The sequence below is a fragment of the Erithacus rubecula genome (genome assembly GCF_903797595.1).
Source record: "Erithacus rubecula genome assembly, chromosome: 6".
In the NCBI taxonomy this organism is placed as follows: domain Eukaryota; kingdom Metazoa; phylum Chordata; class Aves; order Passeriformes; family Muscicapidae; genus Erithacus; species Erithacus rubecula.
The window spans coordinates 9907828-9924055 of record NC_136688.1 but is presented as its reverse complement, the minus strand read 5'-3'; the positions used below and the strand labels follow the sequence as shown (position 1 = coordinate 9924055).

Here is a 16228-nt window from a genome sequence, read left to right as displayed (position 1 = left end):
AATCTCAGCACTCCCTTTGTGAGCTCCCCTCGGATCCCGGCTGCCTCGCTTCTCCCCTCTGCCGCCACGTCATCTGTTTCTGTTTTCAGCGCCTGGGAACCCCTGATTCACCCCATCCCACGAGGATGCTTCCCGGGGCTGGGAGAGTGTGGGAGGGCTGGGGATCGGGGCAGGGGAGCAGGATGCCACCCCTCTTCCTGCTCCATCCCTGCCGGGTGCCTGGGCTGTGCGGGTGCGGGTCCCCCGGCCCGGGCAGGGGGTCCCTGGGGCGGGGGCACCTCCGCCCGCCGCTGTCTCCCTGGCTCGGCGGCTCCGCATCCCGCTCTCCTGTTGCTCAGAGATGTGGAGGCAGTTGCTAAGAGACACCGACACGTCAGTATCTGGCCCTAAGGAAAAAAAGAGGAAAAAAAAAAAGAGACAGAGAAAGAGAGAGACAAGGGAGGACGAGGAGGAGGAGGGGAGGAAGGAGGTGGGGAAAGACCTGCTCCCATCGCCAGGCTCGCAGCAGCCTCGGCCGCCGCTGCCGAAGCCCAGCTCCCGACTTGGCGGCCTCCGGGGTGCGGGCGGCCGCCGGGGACCCCCCATCACCGTCCGGAGCCCCCCACATCGCCACTCGGGACCCCCACATCACCGCAGGGAGCCAGGCCCTGCTCCCTCCCCGGCCAGTGAGTACCCCGGGGCACCCCGGCCTCGCCGGAGGGGTCGGGGCGCTGCGGGGATGGGGCGTGACCGGGGTAAGGTGGGGCGGTGGGAGAGGATGGAGCCGGGGGGTGCGGGCGAGGGAGGATGGAGCAGGCACGGTCAGGTGGTGGGGGGCGAGGGCAGGCCTGGGGGAGACCCCGCTGGGTGCTGGGAATGGGGATCTTCCCCCGGGAGAGAGGCGGGGAGGGCGTCCCTGGCCCCGGGCTCGGCTCGTGGTGGCGGGCGGCTGGCGGGGGCTGCCGTGGAGCAGCACCTCTGCTCTGCCCACCACCGCCCAGGATGGGCCGGCCAAGGTCAGCAGCACCGGGGGGCCCTTTTCTGCCGAGAACCCCCGGGGGACGCTCGGAGGAGCGACCCTGGCCCGGGGGGCTTCGGGGAGGGCTCGCAGAGGCCACCCCGGGCTGCAACAGCTGCGGCCCGCCCGGCGGGGCGTGCGGCCGGCACGGCTCCCCCCTCTGCTCTTCCCCGCAGGCAGCCGCCGACGGCCCGACGCCGCTGCCCCCGGAGGGGTCGGCGCGGCCCCCCGGATGCCGCCGGGATGCCGGGAGCGCCGCTGTGACCGGCGGGAGCCCGGCCCCGCGGGCGGCCGCCGGCAGCGCTGGGCGTGAGCGGGCGGGCGCGATGGCCCCCGGCGCCCCGTGAGGAGGCCATGCTGCTGGGCCCCTGGCTGCTGGCGGCGGCGGCGGCCGTGGCGGCGGCGGGCGCGGGCTGCCCGGTGCTGTGCAGCTGCCGCGGGCAGGCGGTGGACTGCAGCGGGCAGCGCCTCTTCTCCGTGCCCCCCGAGCTGCCGCTGGACACGGGCAACCTGAGCCTGGCGCACAACCGCATCGCCAGCATCCCGCCGGGCTACCTGGGCTGCTACGGGCAGCTGCGCGCCCTCGACCTGCGCAACAACTCGCTGGCGGCGCTGCCGGCCGGGCTGTTCCGCGGCGCCCGGCGCCTGGCGCACCTGGACCTCAGCTACAACAACTTCAGCCTGGTGCCCGCCGACATGTTCCGCGAGGCCAGCGCGCTGCTGCGCCTCGACCTCAGCCACAACCCGGGGCTGCGCCGCGTGCACCCGCAGGCCTTCCGCGGCCTGGCCCAGCTGCGCGAGCTGGACCTCAGCCACGGCGGGCTGGCCGCGCTCAGCCTCGACGCGCTGGAGGGGCTGCCCGGCCTCGTGGGGCTGCGCCTGGGCGGCAACCCCTGGCTCTGCGGCTGTGCCATGGAGCCCCTCCTCAAGTGGCTGCGGGGCCGCATCCAGCGCTGCTCCTCGGGTAGGTGCTGCCGCCGGGATCCCCGCGGCCCGTCGCGCCCCGGGCCGGCGGCCGCGCTGACGCCGTCCCTCCGCCCCGCAGAGTCGCAGCAGGCCGAGTGCTGGGCTCCCCCCGAGGTGGCGGGCGCCCCGCTGCTGTCGCTGACGGAGGAGAGCTTCCAGGCCTGCCACCTCACGCTGACCCTCGACGACTATCTCTTTATCGCCTTCGTCGGCTTCGTCGTCTCCATTGCCTCGGTGGCCACCAACTTTCTGCTGGGCATCACGGCCAACTGCTGCCACCGCTGGAGCAAGGCCAGCGAGGACGAGGACGTTTAGGGACCGCCGAGAGACCCCCGGCCCGGCCGCCCCCGCGGGGACACCAGACTGTGCCTTGTCCGCGTCCCCTCCCGCCGCCCCCCGCGCCGGGGTGGCCCTTGAGACTCCGGGGACACCAGGGGACGGCCCTGCTTCCTTTTGCCCCAAAGTGGGGAGTTTTTGCACCCCCCGTCACCGTGAGCTTGGACCCCCTCCTGTGCTGTTCCCACTGCCCAGGACTGGTTGAGGCAGCGGTTTGGGAATCCCCTGGGAACCCCCCCACCTCTGCCTGGGAGAGACAAAATGTGTGTGTCTTGGGGACCACAGCCACTCTCCTGGGGGCATCGAGGAGATCCCTGCTTTCAACCCCAAAGCAGCACTGCTGGAGCCCCCCAAATCCTGCACATACTCTCCAGCCTCCCCAAAAATCAGAGGGGCAGGAAGCATTGCTGACACCCAGCTCATCACCACCGTTCCAGGGCACACCTGCACCTTGTTGGTGACACCAGGATGTGCTGGAACAGCACCGGGACCACTGAGCCTGGCAGTGGGACGGGCTGTGACATCTCCAGGGGATGGCACCTCCCGGGGATTGCATCTCCCAGGGTTGACATCTCCCAGAGATGACATCTCCCTCCTCTTCGGGGCCAAACTGGCCACCAGCATTGCCCACCCTGGGGGAGGTTTGGGAAGTGGAAGGAGCTTTAAAAAAGGGCAAAAAAAGAAAAAAAAAAAAGAAAAAAGAAAAAGAAAAAAGCAGAATGCCAGCGACCCTCTGTCCAGCTGGGATGGCCATGTCCCCAGTGCCTGTGTCACCTGTCCCTGGTGTCCGTGTCACCCTGTCACTGTGGGAGCACACCAGGTGGGGAGTGGGGCTGGGGGCTCAGGGCTGGGGTCACCCAGGGGCTGCTTTGTCCCTTCCCCTGCCCCCATGGAGGCTGAGTGCATTGGGAGGGGGTTTGGTTTAACTGCAACCCACCCCAAAAGGGCTCCAGCTGCACCCCAGCCCCAGCACTGCCCCCGGGAAAGGGAACTTGGCCTCTGCCTTCTCTATTTTGTCTGGGTTTTTATTATTTTCCTTTCAGTGAGTCCAAGAACTCCCCTGCTCCACACGCCCTGCACCCCTCACAACTCCTGCACCCCTACACCAGCCACCATGGACATGGAGCATCCACCTGCATCCCACTGACTTCTTCCTCTGCCTTGCCCTCATCCTCTTCTTTTTGTATTTATATTTATGCTTTATTTTTCTTCTCTTTTGTTTCTCCTTGCCTTTTGATATTATTGTTCCTCTATTTCCTTTCCTTTCCTTTCCTTTCCTTTCCTTTCCTTTCCTTTCCTTTCCTTTCCTTTCCTTTCCTTTCCTTTCCTTTCCTTTCCTTTCCTTTCCTTTCCTTTCCTTTCCTTTCCTTTCCTTTCCTTTCCTTTCCTTTCCTTTCCTTTCCTTCTTTCATTTCTCTTCTCTTCTCTTCTCTTCTCTTCTCTTCTCTTCTCTTCTCTTCTCTTCTCTTCTCTTCTCTTCTCTTCTCTTCTCTTCTCTTCTCTTCTCTTCTCTTCTCTCTTCTCTCTTCTCTCTTCTATTTTCTTCTATTTTCTTCCCTTTTCCTTTTCCTTTTAATTTTCCTCTCCCTTTATTTTTCTTTCTTTTCCTTTCCTTTTTCACTCTTCTCCCCTGACTCACGCTCTTTGTACGTTTTGTAACCGCGGGTTTTGTACCACGGGGCACTTTTTCAGCGCCAAACCTCGACAATAAAGAGTGTCAGCGCAGCCGGGGCCGGGACACGCGTGTGGCGGGGGGGACACGTGTGTGTGTGACAAGGACGTGTGTGTGACAGGGATGTGTGTGACACCCGCGTGTGTGCCGCGGGCACAGGCGATGTCCCGCAGCCTGCAGAAGGCATCAGCCGTGCTTTTCCCTCCAGCGCTTCCTGTTATTCCTCCGGCAGCATCTCCCGGTCCCGGCGGGGCCCAGCTGTGGCCGCCGGGTCACCTCGGCGTCCCCCCCTCCCCGGGAGCCCCTCCGGTGGGCGGGGGAGCGCGGGGCCGGTCCCGCCTGGCCGGAGCCCAGGGGTCGGGCAGCAGCTGTGCCGCGTCCGGCCGCGCCGGAGCCCCGGGGGAGCGCTGGGGGCAGCGGCCGGACAGTGGCTCCCGGCGCCCATCCCCAGCGCCCGGGGCACCCCCGAACCCCGGCATTGCCCTGCGTGTTCTCCCATATGTCCATCCATCTTCCCATGCGCCCATCTTTTCCTTCCTCCCAACACATCCATCCATCCATCCATCCATCCATCCATCCATCCATCCATCCATCCATCCATCCATCCATCCATCCCAAACCTCCCCCCATCCTCCCAAACTCCCCCCCCCCCATTTTTTCCACCCTTCTCATCTCTCTGTCTTCCCCCTCAGTCCTGCAGGGTCACACAAGACCCACAAGATCTTCGGGGGTCCCCTCAAAATGGAGGGAGGCTCCCCAAGATCCCCCAGGACTTGGCACGGTAGGGACACACCGAGGCAGGGACCCCCTCTCCCGCGAAATGCCACCCGGCAGCCACCGCTCCCACCCCACAGCGACAAAAGTTTCCGAGCCCCGAGTGTGGTGCCAAAGCTTTCCCGCGGCTTTGGCAAATCCGAGTTTTCCCGGCACAAACGGGAGCAGCCCCCCCACCCACGCGGTTCCCCCCCTCCGTTTGCTTTGGGGCGGGAGGTGTGAAGGAGCCCGAGCCGGGCTGTAAACACGGAGGTCACTTCAAAGGGGACGCTCGGGGACATCCTTAGCACCACCAGATTATTTCGGCACCCCCGGGCGGGATGCGAGGCGGGGGGAGGTTGGGAGGATGAACATCCCGTTTGGCAGCTTGGAAAAGGGAGGGGAGGGGTAGCTGCCAGGGGGTGCTGTCCCCATCCTGGTCCCAATTCCTATCCCTGGCGAATCCATCCTGCCCGGTGCCCACTTTTACCCCCCGTGCAGAATAATCTGTTTTCCCAGCCCAACTGGGACCTGGCAGCATCCCCAAGGCACCGTATTTTGGGGTTTGAGGGTCCCCAGGCTCCCTGAGGATCGCACCCACCCCCGTTCCCCAGCCATCCTTCCCAAGGATGCTCCCCATCCCCCCGTGCCCGCTGTCTCCCCTCTATCTTCCCTCCTCATCTTCCCCAGGCACTCTCAGGAAGGCAACACCTTCCTTATCTTCTTCCGACGGGTGGTCCGGCTCTGCTGCCCCTCACCCCCAGCTCCGGCCTTGTTATTTTCTGGAGTGTCCCTGCATTTCTCCCCAGAGACTCTTCAACTAAACATTTCCCTCCTGGAAGGGAAAGGGAAATCTCCAAGACGCGGATAGAAAGTCGGCAGCTCCGTCTCCGCTGGCCGGGCGCCTGCGGCTGTTTCCGCGCCCGGCGGCTGAGCCGGACGGGGGGGGGAAGCAGCAAATTCAACCCCCCCCCCATAGCTCTGGGGTATTTGGGGGTGGTGGAGGGATGGAGGGAGAGAGGGAGAGATGGAGAGGGCGAGGAAAAAGAGGATGGTGGGATGGAGGGATGGGCAAAGGGAAGGAGAGAAGGGAAAAAATCGTAGAATCATCCAAGTTAGAAGAGACCTTTAAGATCAAGTCCTACCATGAACCCATCCCCTGTAACCCCAAAACCATTAACCCACAGATGGATGGATGGATGGATGGATGGATGGATGGATGGATGGATGGATGGATGGGGGACTGTTGGACAGATGGATAGACAGCTAGGTTGACAGAAGGATGAGAGATATCCGGGGGTCCCTCCAGGGTGGACAGCACTGGAATGTAAACACACTTTGGGACGTGTCCCTGGACGCAACATTCCCACTCCTCAAGCTCCCCCAGCACTTAGACCAAACTAGATGCTTCTTCAAACTCCCCAAAAACCCTCGAGGACTCTCCCACCCCTCCGGGTGAGGGTTGTGCAGTCCCCAGCCCTCTGGCCGCCCTCTCTCTGGACAAAGGACTGTCCCCACACGGGGAGACTCTGGGCGGTGGCCCCCAAACACGGTGGGGGCCGGCAGGAAGGCGGAGGCAGCTCTCCCGACGGGAAGCATCCCAAGGAACCCAGTAATGATCCCGCATCCTTTCCAAGAGAGAACAAAGGCTGAGGAGACAGGATAGTTCATCACCGATAAATGAAGGATGTAAATAGCAAATAGGGGGAAGATTTATTTCGAGCAGAGCCTCAGGAAGCGGCGGGGGCTGAGTTGGGGGGGAAATAGGACAGGAGCCATTTGGTGGCTCAGCCAAATCCTGGTTGGGGTGAGCCGGGGTCCTGCTCGATGCTCTAACCTCCCATCAGCGCCCAGAAGGCGCCGTGTCCCTCTTCATACCCAAGGGGTCTCGTGTCCCCATCCGCACCCAGGGAGTCCCTTGTCCCCATTCCTCAGGTTTGGGTGTTTCACAGCACCAGGTCCCGTTTGCACGCCCGGGTGAGTCATCCAGGGCTCGTCCCAGCCTCAGATAAGGATAAAAGCCCCAAAATTGGATTTGGTGGGACAGTGCTGCCGCCTGATCCAATCACAGCTGGGGGGCTGGGGCAGGCAGGTGCTCACCCCACGGGGTCAAATACCCCCAGCCCGGTGCTGCAATGCTCCGAAGGATTGGGACGGAGGTTTTCCTGCATTTCCCGAAGTGATGCTGAGGAAGAGACCAGGAGAATCTGTCCCGGGCAGAGACCCTCCCACAGAGCACACACACACACACACCCCACACTGCCCTCGCTCACGGATACCCTAAAGTCCAGCTGTACCCCACCCCTCCATCCTCCCTGCCACCACATCCCCCCGAGGGAACTGCGCACACCCTGCTACTTTTTTAACCAAAATTCATTTATTTGTCACAAAACACAAAGCCCTGGGAGTGCCGAGGGAGCCGCCCCTGCCTGAGCCCCCCAGGGGCTCCTCCCTGGCTGTGCCTCAGTTTACCCTCCCCGCGAGCAGGGCTTTCCAGCGGGGGGATCCCCAAAGCAAGCCAGGCTTTGGGGCGAGGCGGAGGTGGGAGGGGGTTCCCCCCGAGTAGACCAGCTCGGGGGGCGCCGGGGGCAGTCGGGGAGGGGGACTCAGCCGCGGAAGAGCGTCTCCTGGGTGGCGGGGTCCAGCTTGCCCCCCGGGCTGGGGCCGCCCTTGCCCCCGGGAGGGTGGCTGTGCCCTGAGGAGTAGCTGGCGGAGCGCTCGGGGCCGGGGCCGGGGGTCCGGCAGCAGAGCAGGGCGGCGCAGGCGTGGCGAAAGCGGGGGTCGAAGAAGGCGTAGAGGAAGGGGTTGAGGCAGCTGTTGATGTAGGCGATGCCGGTGCAGTAGGGATGGAGGTTGTTGAGGAAGGTGTGGAGGGCGCAGGACCAGGGCAGCACCTCCAGGTCCATCAGCACGTAGAGGGTCTTGACCAGGTGGAAGGGCAGCCAGCAGCCCCCGAAGGCGGCCACCAGCACCGTGATGATGGTGAGGAGGCGCTTGCGCTTGCGGGGCCCCTCGGCCCGCTCCCGGCGGAAATGAGTGGCCACGGTGCGGGCGATGAAGAAGTAGCAGGTCAGCATCACGGCGAAGGGCGCCACGAAGCCCAGCGCGGTGGAGGAGAGCCCCAGCCCCACCTCCCAGGCGCTCTCCGTGCCCTGCGCCGCCAGCTCCCCGTAGTCCATGTAGCAGGTGATCTTGGTGTCCCCGCCGAGGGCGGCCGCCCGCCGCAGCACCAGGGCGGGCAGGGCCAGCAGGGCCGCCAGCAGCCACAGGGCCACGGTGGCCAGCAGCCCGCTGACCCGAGAGCGCAGCTTGGCGGTGGCCAGCGGCCGGACGATGGCCAGGTAGCGGTCGAAGCTGAGGCCGGTCAGGCAGAAGACGCTGGCGTACATGTTGACGAACACCAGGTAGCTGCTGACCTTGCAGGCGGCCGTGCCGAAGGGCCAGTGGTAGCCCAGCCAGGCGTAGGCGGCCCAGAGGGGCAGGGTGACCACGAAGGTGAGGTCAGCCACGGCCAGGTTGGCGATGAAGGTGTCGGCCGAGCGCCGGCGGTCGCGGCCGCCCTTGAAGACGGTCCAGAGGACCAGCCCGTTGCCGGTGGTGCCCAGCAGGAAGACCAGCAGGTAGATGGTGGGAAGCAGGGCCAGCGAGGGGCCCCACTCCGCGTACTCGCAGTCCGTATCGTTGTCGAAGCCGTAGGTGTAGGCGTCCGTCGCCTCCTCCATCCCGGCGCTGGGCTCCGCTCCGCTCAGCTCATCCCGGGCTCACCCGCTCCTCCGGCCCCTGAGCAGCCCGCGAATCCCACCGCGTTACCTCCCCTTCCTCCTCCTCCCCGCCCTCCTCCTGGAGGGGACGGACAGGACAGGGCAGGGCAGGAGGCAGGGCCGGTGGGGAGCCCCCGTGGGAAACTTCACAGCTCCCCCCACCTCCATCTGGCTCCTGCCCGGGGGGTTTTGCCGAGCTCTCACCCGCGTGTCAACGCGCCGACCCCCGAGATAAGCCGGCCCCGCCGCGCCCGGGGGGTTTGGTCGCCCACCACGGTGGCGTTCGGTGCTGGAGTCGGGGCAGCAGCGCTGGGGAGCTCAGGAACAGGGAGGGCTGCAGTCAGCATTTGGGGTTTCGCCGGCATTCAGCACCGGGGTGTCACACGCCTGGGATGCATTTCGCACGGCCAGTGTCACATCGGGCACTTGGCAGCGGCGGGGGTCGCACTGCGGGGGTGGTATCACACTGGAGGGAGTCGCACTGGAGGTGGGAGGATGCGCATTTGGCATTTCGCATTTGGCATTTTGCATTTGGCACTTGGGACTCCCCGTTTTGCTCCCAGCTTTTCCACGCTGTGCGCACAGTGGGAGCTCCGGGGGTGCCCCGGCTCCGGGGCCCCACTTTGAGCACAACATGCCGAGGAGATTTTAGCAAAAAATCCAGGGCGGAGAGGGGGGTTTTGGGACCCCCCACGCTGTAAAAACATCATTTAGGGCAGCAGCTGCCGCAAGACCGGCTACTACCGGAGCTCTCAGTGTGTCCCGGCTCCGCGGGCTGTTCATGAAGCCGGCAACGCTGACCCAAGAGAAAACAACCTTCCCCCTACCCCACAAATAAATATTGGGGAGGGGGAGGAGGGAAGCCCCCCGCGGTGGTGGAGCCGTGGTCTGGAATTGTGCCATTGGGACTGAACTCTCACAATTCCAGCTCTGGGGAAAAGAACTGAAGAAGCCGAGCGGGACTTTGCAGAGTGAGGTCTGAAGAGCCCCCAGTCCCCCGGGACACGCAGGGGGATCTGGACTGGGGCCTGGGCTGGGGCTCAAAGGGGAGATTAAGCATTGGACGGGCAGGTTTAACACTCGAGTGCAGGGATGGAGGCTGGAGGTGCACAGAGCCCCCCGGGACCCCCTGCCGGCTCAGTGGGGCCCTTCTACCAACAAAAAGTTGTAAAGGAGGGGTTGTGGTGGGAATTCAGTGGCTGAAATAAGGGGGGAGAGCTCACAGGGGTCTCCAAAATGAAAGTGGTGTAGGGGGGAAGGGGCTGGTAAATGGGGGTTCGGGTTAGGGGACTCCGGAGGTGGGGGCAAACAGCACCGAACCAGACACCCGGAGCTGCAGCGTCAGCCTGGAAAACAAACCGGGGCTTAATCAGGCTGGAGATAAGGAACGATCCCGTATCCCGGTGCCGGGACAGTCAGCTTTCGGGGAGAGGTATTAAACCCCAAAAACTGCTCAAACTAGTGGCAGAAGTGCCAGGGTGCCCAGTTCCGGTTCAAATCCCAAGCTGGAATGAACACGGGCCGGAGCCCCCAGTCCCCCAGTGCAGACACGACTCGAGCCTTTCCGCTAATTAACAGCATTAACGGGGAAACACCAGCATTGCTAATGAGCCCCCCGGGATCGCAGAGAGGCTCCCCGGGCTGCTCCCGCCCTGGCCGGAGCCCCGTTAATGAGCAGGACCGCTAATGAGCAATTCTATTAATGACTATTAATAACAATCCCAGCTATCTCTGTCCTAATTGGAACACGGCACAAGTTATCCCTTTCCAGTCGCCACACATTAATCCGTTTCCAGTCTCTTCCCTTTCCAGAAACTGCGGGTTCAGTGTCCCGGTCAACCCCTCGCTGTCCTGGGAGCTGGGATGGCTCGGCCTCGGTGCCATCCAGGAGGTCCCATTGGTCTCGGCTCCCGGGAAGGAGCCCCCCAGGCTGGGTTTGTGGTGGCCACGGGTGGTGGGTGGGTGGCCAGGGCTGGGCTGATAAAGAATCCGTGGGGCTGATAACGAGCCCCGCTATCTGCAGCGGGGGGAGGGCAGGAGCCGCTCTCCCTGCGGGGCGGGGGCTGCCCTGGACACCAGCGAGGGGCTCCGGGACCCTCGTTCGTCATTCCCAGGAATGAACCCCAGCACTTGGCTCCAGCGGCTCCACTGGGAATAAGCCAGGCTCACGGCGTCCCCACTGGCTCTGCAGGGGGATTGGGGTGGGATAAGGAGCCAGACCCCCGACCCCTCCTGGGCAGGAAGGGCAGCTTTTGACCCTGCATGAGGAGGGATCCAGCAGCTTCCTCCGAATCCACCAGTTACTCACATCCGACCGAGGAAGTGACACCCCCAGGGCACATCTCCTGTCCCTCTGTGCCCTCTTCCACGGGCTGTGCTGCGGGCACAGCGCTCCTCCTGTCGGCAGCTCCCCCCGCAGTGTCCCCTGTCCCAGGGACAACACCCTGACCCCTCCTCCCTCTGGTCCTGCACACCTGCCCTTCCCGTCGCCCCCCAAAACTGCCCCGCACCCCCCAAAGGCTGGACACGAGTGGGTGCTGCGAGCCACGTGTTTATTGGGGAGGGGGAGTGCAGCACCAGCATGGGGTGGCAAGGGCAGAGAGGTGTTGGGTGGGGTGATACCCTGGGGGCTTGGGAGAGGGCTGGGGCACCTCCTGTAGGCACTGGGGACACTGGGATGTACTGGGACAACCCCGGGTGGGCACTGGGGCTCACAGGGGAAGCACTGCAGACTGGCAGTGGGAGCCTGATGGGGGTCCTGGCGAGCCTCTCACCAGGCCATGAGCTGCCCCACAGCCTGGTGGACATACAGGGGGCTGCCCCATGGCCCCGGGGCTAGAGGCCGAGGGAGAAGGTGCCCGAGTCGGTGGATTGCTTGTCCCGGGAGCAGGCCCCCAGCGCTCCGGGGGGACACGCCGTGGGGCTGGCAGGGGTGGCGGGCGCGCCGGCCTCTGGCACCTGCGGGACAGGGGGCGGGCACTGGGTGAGTCATTGCACCATGGATGGAGGTGCCCCGGCCCCAGGGCACCCCGGCCCCACGTCTGACCTCCTCGAACTTGCGGGCCTTGTAGTGCTCGGCGCCCTTGAGGAAGTTGAGCAGGATGATGTCGCACAGCACCGTGCCCTGGGGGGAGCAGTGTTGGGATGGGGGAGCCCCGCTCTGAGGAGCACCCCCAGACCCCCGGAGAGCCAGGCTGCTGTCACCCTGCGGCTGTACTGTTCCCATGCCCCATGGCCATGGCATTTCTCCCTTTTATCCTGGGAGGTGTCACCGCCCTGGGACTGAGAATGTTCACAACTCACCACACCGATGGAGGTGAAAGCGGCCACCGTGTTGATGAGGGTGGGGACAATGCCGAACTTCCCAGCCTGGGGGAGCAGAGCCCTTGTTGGCCAGAGTCCCTGAGCCCCCTGCCACCCCCCGAGCCCCCGGCCCCACACGTACGCTGCCGTACACCAGGACATCGAAGCGGATCCCAAAGGCTTTGATGAGGGTGCGGCGCTCTGAGCCATCGGGCCAGCGGTAGTATCGGGCGTGCCTGCAGGGACACCATGGGGACATGGGGACAGGAGCCACGGCAGGCAGTGCACACCCCTGTGTGTGTCCTGGCCGTACCTGAAGTTGTATCCAGGGGCCGGGGTCCGGGCCAGGCTGTCCAGGCGGGTGAAGGAGTAGCGGGGCAGGCAGAGCTCCCAGGCCCGGTCCAGGTCACACACCCACCCGATCTTGATCCCCAGCACCCCCCCCTGCCCCAGCCCTGCATCAGCACCGCAGACCCTGGACCCACGGTGACAAGTCCCCACAGTTTCACAGTCCTGCATGCCACGGCCCCGTGCCCCATGTCCCATTAACCCACATCCCACACTGTCACCTCCCCAAGCTCCACATCTCCCTGCACCCCGTGTCTCAGATCTCCATGTCTGTACACCCCATGTCTCTATGTCCCACATCCCAAACATCATCACTCTGTGTCCTGTGTTTCTGTATCCCCATGTTCTGTTCCCAGCATCCCTCAACCCTACACCCCGTGTCCCCATGTTATGCAAGTCCATGTCCCTATCTTCCGTGTCCCACCACCCCACATCCCCCCATCCCATGTCCCCATGTCCCACACCCCATGTCTCTGTGTCCCCCAGTCCCCATGCCCTTACATCCCACCTGCTTGTACCCTGTGTCCCCACACCCACCCCGTTCTCCCCCCGTGCCTCCCGTGTCCCCCGTGTCCCCGCTCACGGTGGCAGCCAGCGCAGGGAAGTCCTGCCCAGCCAGACGAGCCACGTCCCCCAGGCGCAGGATGGGGCACAGGGGCTGCAACTGGGGGTGGAAGCGGCAACGGCCCAGCTCCACCCCACTGCCAGGGGGTGGCAGGTTGGTCCTGGGGACACAGGGGGACATGGAAAGATGTGTCATCAGGCAGCAGTCTGGGGTTCATGGACCCCCATCCCAGTGTCCCCACACCATCTTATGCCTGTGTCCCCATGTCCCCTGTCCCCATGTCCTTGTGTTACCCCGTCCCCTTGTCCTCATGTCCCCCCGTGTCCCCCCGTGTCCTGTGGCACTCACTTCTCAAAGCCGAACAGCGGGAAGCGGATGCTGTTCTTGATGAGGAGGGTGAAGTTCTCAGCTTCCAGCATGACAGGGCTGGAGGAAAGGGGATGACGCTGGGGACACAGCAGGGGCCATGTCCCCTGCTCTTCCCTGTGTCCCCCTGGCCCCACTTACACATCAACGGTGTCCACCTCAGGCGGGCACCAGCCCTGGATCTCGCAGGTGCGCAGGGTCGCGTTGTAGTGGACACAGCGCCCTGTCAGCATCCCTGGGACCCCTAACCCCTGTCAGCACACCTGGGACCTCGGACCCCTGAGCTCTGGCAGCACCCCTGGGACCCCTGTACTCCCGTCAGTACCCCCGAGGGCATCCCGGAGACCCCAGATCTCCATCAGCACCCCTGGGACCCCCCAGACCACTGTCAGTAACTCTGCCAGCACCCCCGAAGACCCCATACCCCCGGCAGCACCCCTGGGACCCCCCAGACCGTCAGTACCTCTGCCAGCACCCCTGAGACCCCAGACCCCCGTCAGCACCCCTGGGACCTCCAGACCACTGTCAGTACCTTTGCCAGCACCCCTGTGATCCCAGACCCCCGGCAGCACCCCTGGGACCCCCAGACCACTGTCAGTACCCTTGGGAGCACCCCTGAGACCCCAGATCCCCGTCAGTACCCCTGAGATCCCAGATCTCCATCAGCACCCCTGGAACCCCGAACCCCCGGCTCCCCTGAGACCCCCGGACCTCCGTCAGCACCCCTGGGACCCCCGGATCCCTGTCAGTACCCTCGGGAGCACTCCTGACACCCCAGGCCCCCGTCAGCATCCCTGAGACCCCTGGAGTACTTTTCCAGCACCCCTGAGACCCCAGATCTACATCAGCACCCCTGGGACCCCCTGACCCCCATCAGCACCCCCAGAAAGCTGAACCCCAGACCTCCAGCTCCCGCATCAGAACCTCGGGCTCCCCCAGTCTCCTGAGCCCACCGAGGGTCCCTCACTCTTGCCCGTGGTGGCTCCCCCGGTCCCTCCGGTCCCCTCAGCCCCCGTTCCCCCCGGGGTCTCCTCACCGTTGCTCGTGCCCGGCCTCAGCTCCCGGCAGTCCCGGTCCGCCGAGCAGTGGAAAGCGGCTTCGCTCTGCGGGGCGGGGGTCAGCGGACGGGGGGATCATGGAGGGGTCCCCCCGAGCGCCCCCTGTCCCCCCGCACCTCCGGGCACACGCCCTGCGCCTGCTCCTCGGTCCGGATCTGCTTGGTGACCACCACGAACACCGAGGTGCCCTGAGGGACGTCGCTGTCACACGATCCGTCCGGAGCTGAGGCGGGGGTGGCCCCGCGCCCCCCGGGGACCCCTGCGGTCCCCGGTGCTCACCTGGGGGGGCGTCACGTAGTCGGCCGTGTCCATCACCTGCCCCGCGTAGCGCCCCACGCCCTTCACCTTGGTGACCACGGAGGACTCGATGGCGGTGTCCCGCACCTGGTACGCTTTCTCATGGAGGAACACCCAGCTGGGACAGCACCGCGGGTGACGCTGGCGACAGCCACCCCCGGACACCACCGGCACCCCCCGGCAACCCCCGGCACCCCCCGGACCCGCCTGTGATACCCGACTCCCCGGAGCTGTCAGCGCCACCGACAGCAGGTCCCCGACAGTCACTTGCCAATCCCCCGTCCTGCTGTCACCCGCCGGGAGCACTCGAGGACATCATCCCCTGGGGCCGAGCGACTTCTCTGCCTCTCGGTGTCACCCACAGTGTCCCCTTCCCATTATCCACCCGAGATGCCCTCCTGGCTGTCCCCCTTGTGTCATCCGTCACGACACCTTGCTGTCCCCATCATGTCACCTCCGCTGCCACCCTCCTGTCACCCGTATCGGCACGCTCTCTGACTGTCCCCCTTGTGTCACCTGCACCGACATCCTCTGTCCCGCCTTGTCAACAGGCACACTCTCCTGTCTGTCCCCATGGTGTCACCTGCTCCGGCACACCTGGAGTCCCAGCACTGACACATTTTGTCACCCTCCTCCCGTCCATCACCCCCTACTCCCGCCGCACCGCCGCCCGGGTGTCCCCTCCGTGTGACCCCACTGCCACACGCCGTCATCCCCCATCACCCTTGTCACCCCCGGGTGTCACCTGCAGCAGCGAGTGGGAGTCACCGCGCTGCCGCGGTGCCGGGAAAGGGTTCGGGGGTGTGTCCCGGGGGATGTCCCGGGGCGGGGTGTCCCGGAGGTACCCGGGGGTGGTCCCGGCGGCTGCCAGGGGGGCTCACCCGACGAAGTAGGAGAGGATGAGGAGCTGGACGCCGCGGTTGACGACGCCCACTACCCAGCTCTTCACCACCACCGACTTGGTGGTCTCGTAGGAGAAGAAATCGCTCACCCAGCGGGTGCGGGAGCTCGGCAGGGACATGGGCAGCGCGGGGGGCGACCGGCGATGGGGTTACGGGCAGGGCAAGGCAGGGCTGCGGGCAGGGCAAGGCAGGCAGGGCTGCGGGAACGGAGGGTGATGCGGGAAGGGCAGGGCAGGGGTGCGGACAGCGAGCGGGGATGCGGGCAGGGCAGGGCAGGGCAGGGCGCGGGTGCAGGCAGCGGTACCGGCAGGGCCACGGGCAGGGTGCGGGTACCGGCAGGGTGTGAGCAGCACCCGCAGGGGTGCGGGCAGCGAGGGCGGCGCGGGCGGGCGGAGGCGGGGGCAGGGCGGGGGCCGGGGGCGGGGGCACGGCCTGGGGGGACGGGAGGGGTCGCCCCCCGTTCCTGGGGGATGGAGAGGTGCTGGCAGGGTCCTTCCTCGGGGTTCCTGTGGTGGGGAGCCCCAAATGGGGGAACCCTTCGGACACCGGGGAGCCCCGCGTTGGGACGCACGTGGGGGGCGCTCCCCAGACTGGGGACGCCTGGTTTGGGGGGAACACCCCTTCAGGGAGCACGAAGGGGGTGCCCCGTGCGTGTGGTTTCGGGGATGCCCCGCTCTGGGCCGCCCCATTGTCCGGTTCCAACACTTTGGGGCGCCCCGCGTTTGGAGGGGGGGGGGGGTTGTCCCCACACGAGGTGACGTCACGGGGCTCGCCCCGCGCTGGCCAATGGGGTCCCTCCCCCCTTCTCTCAGTGGTTTTGGGCGGGGCAGAGCGGCGGCCTGGGGGGCGGGCTCGCGGCCGCTCTAGCCCCGCCCCCGCCGTCTTGGTGGGCGGGGTCCTCCGG

The 16228-nt window shown here is 65.4% G+C and overlaps 3 protein-coding genes across 3 annotated transcripts; 1 reads left to right on the top strand and 2 right to left on the bottom strand.

Moving 5' to 3' along the window:
• Positions 1-1210: 1210 nt before the first annotated feature.
• On the top strand, positions 1211-2955 carry LRRC55 (leucine rich repeat containing 55). Its single transcript, XM_079308768.1, has 2 exons — positions 1211-1961; positions 2043-2955. Exons 1-2 carry the CDS (start codon positions 1352-1354, stop codon positions 2276-2278), a joined length of 846 nt encoding a protein of 281 aa, XP_079164894.1. The 5' UTR covers positions 1211-1351; the 3' UTR covers positions 2279-2955.
• Positions 2956-7087: 4132 nt separating this feature from the next.
• Positions 7088-8714, bottom strand: APLNR (apelin receptor). The gene has a single exon (XM_079309769.1). The coding sequence runs from the start codon at positions 8444-8446 to the stop codon at positions 7331-7333; it is 1116 nt and encodes a 371-aa protein (XP_079165895.1). The 5' UTR covers positions 8447-8714; the 3' UTR covers positions 7088-7330.
• Positions 8715-11305: 2591 nt separating this feature from the next.
• On the bottom strand, positions 11306-16221 carry P2RX3 (purinergic receptor P2X 3). Its single transcript, XM_079307596.1, has 12 exons — positions 15304-16221; positions 14405-14540; positions 14242-14313; positions 14104-14170; positions 13209-13302; positions 13050-13127; positions 12720-12861; positions 12102-12232; positions 11931-12024; positions 11789-11854; positions 11532-11609; positions 11306-11443 (listed from the first exon to the last, which is right to left on the bottom strand). Exons 1-12 carry the CDS (start codon positions 15441-15443, stop codon positions 11321-11323), a joined length of 1221 nt encoding a protein of 406 aa, XP_079163722.1. The 5' UTR covers positions 15444-16221; the 3' UTR covers positions 11306-11320.
• Between the last annotated feature and the right edge of the window lie 7 nt (positions 16222-16228).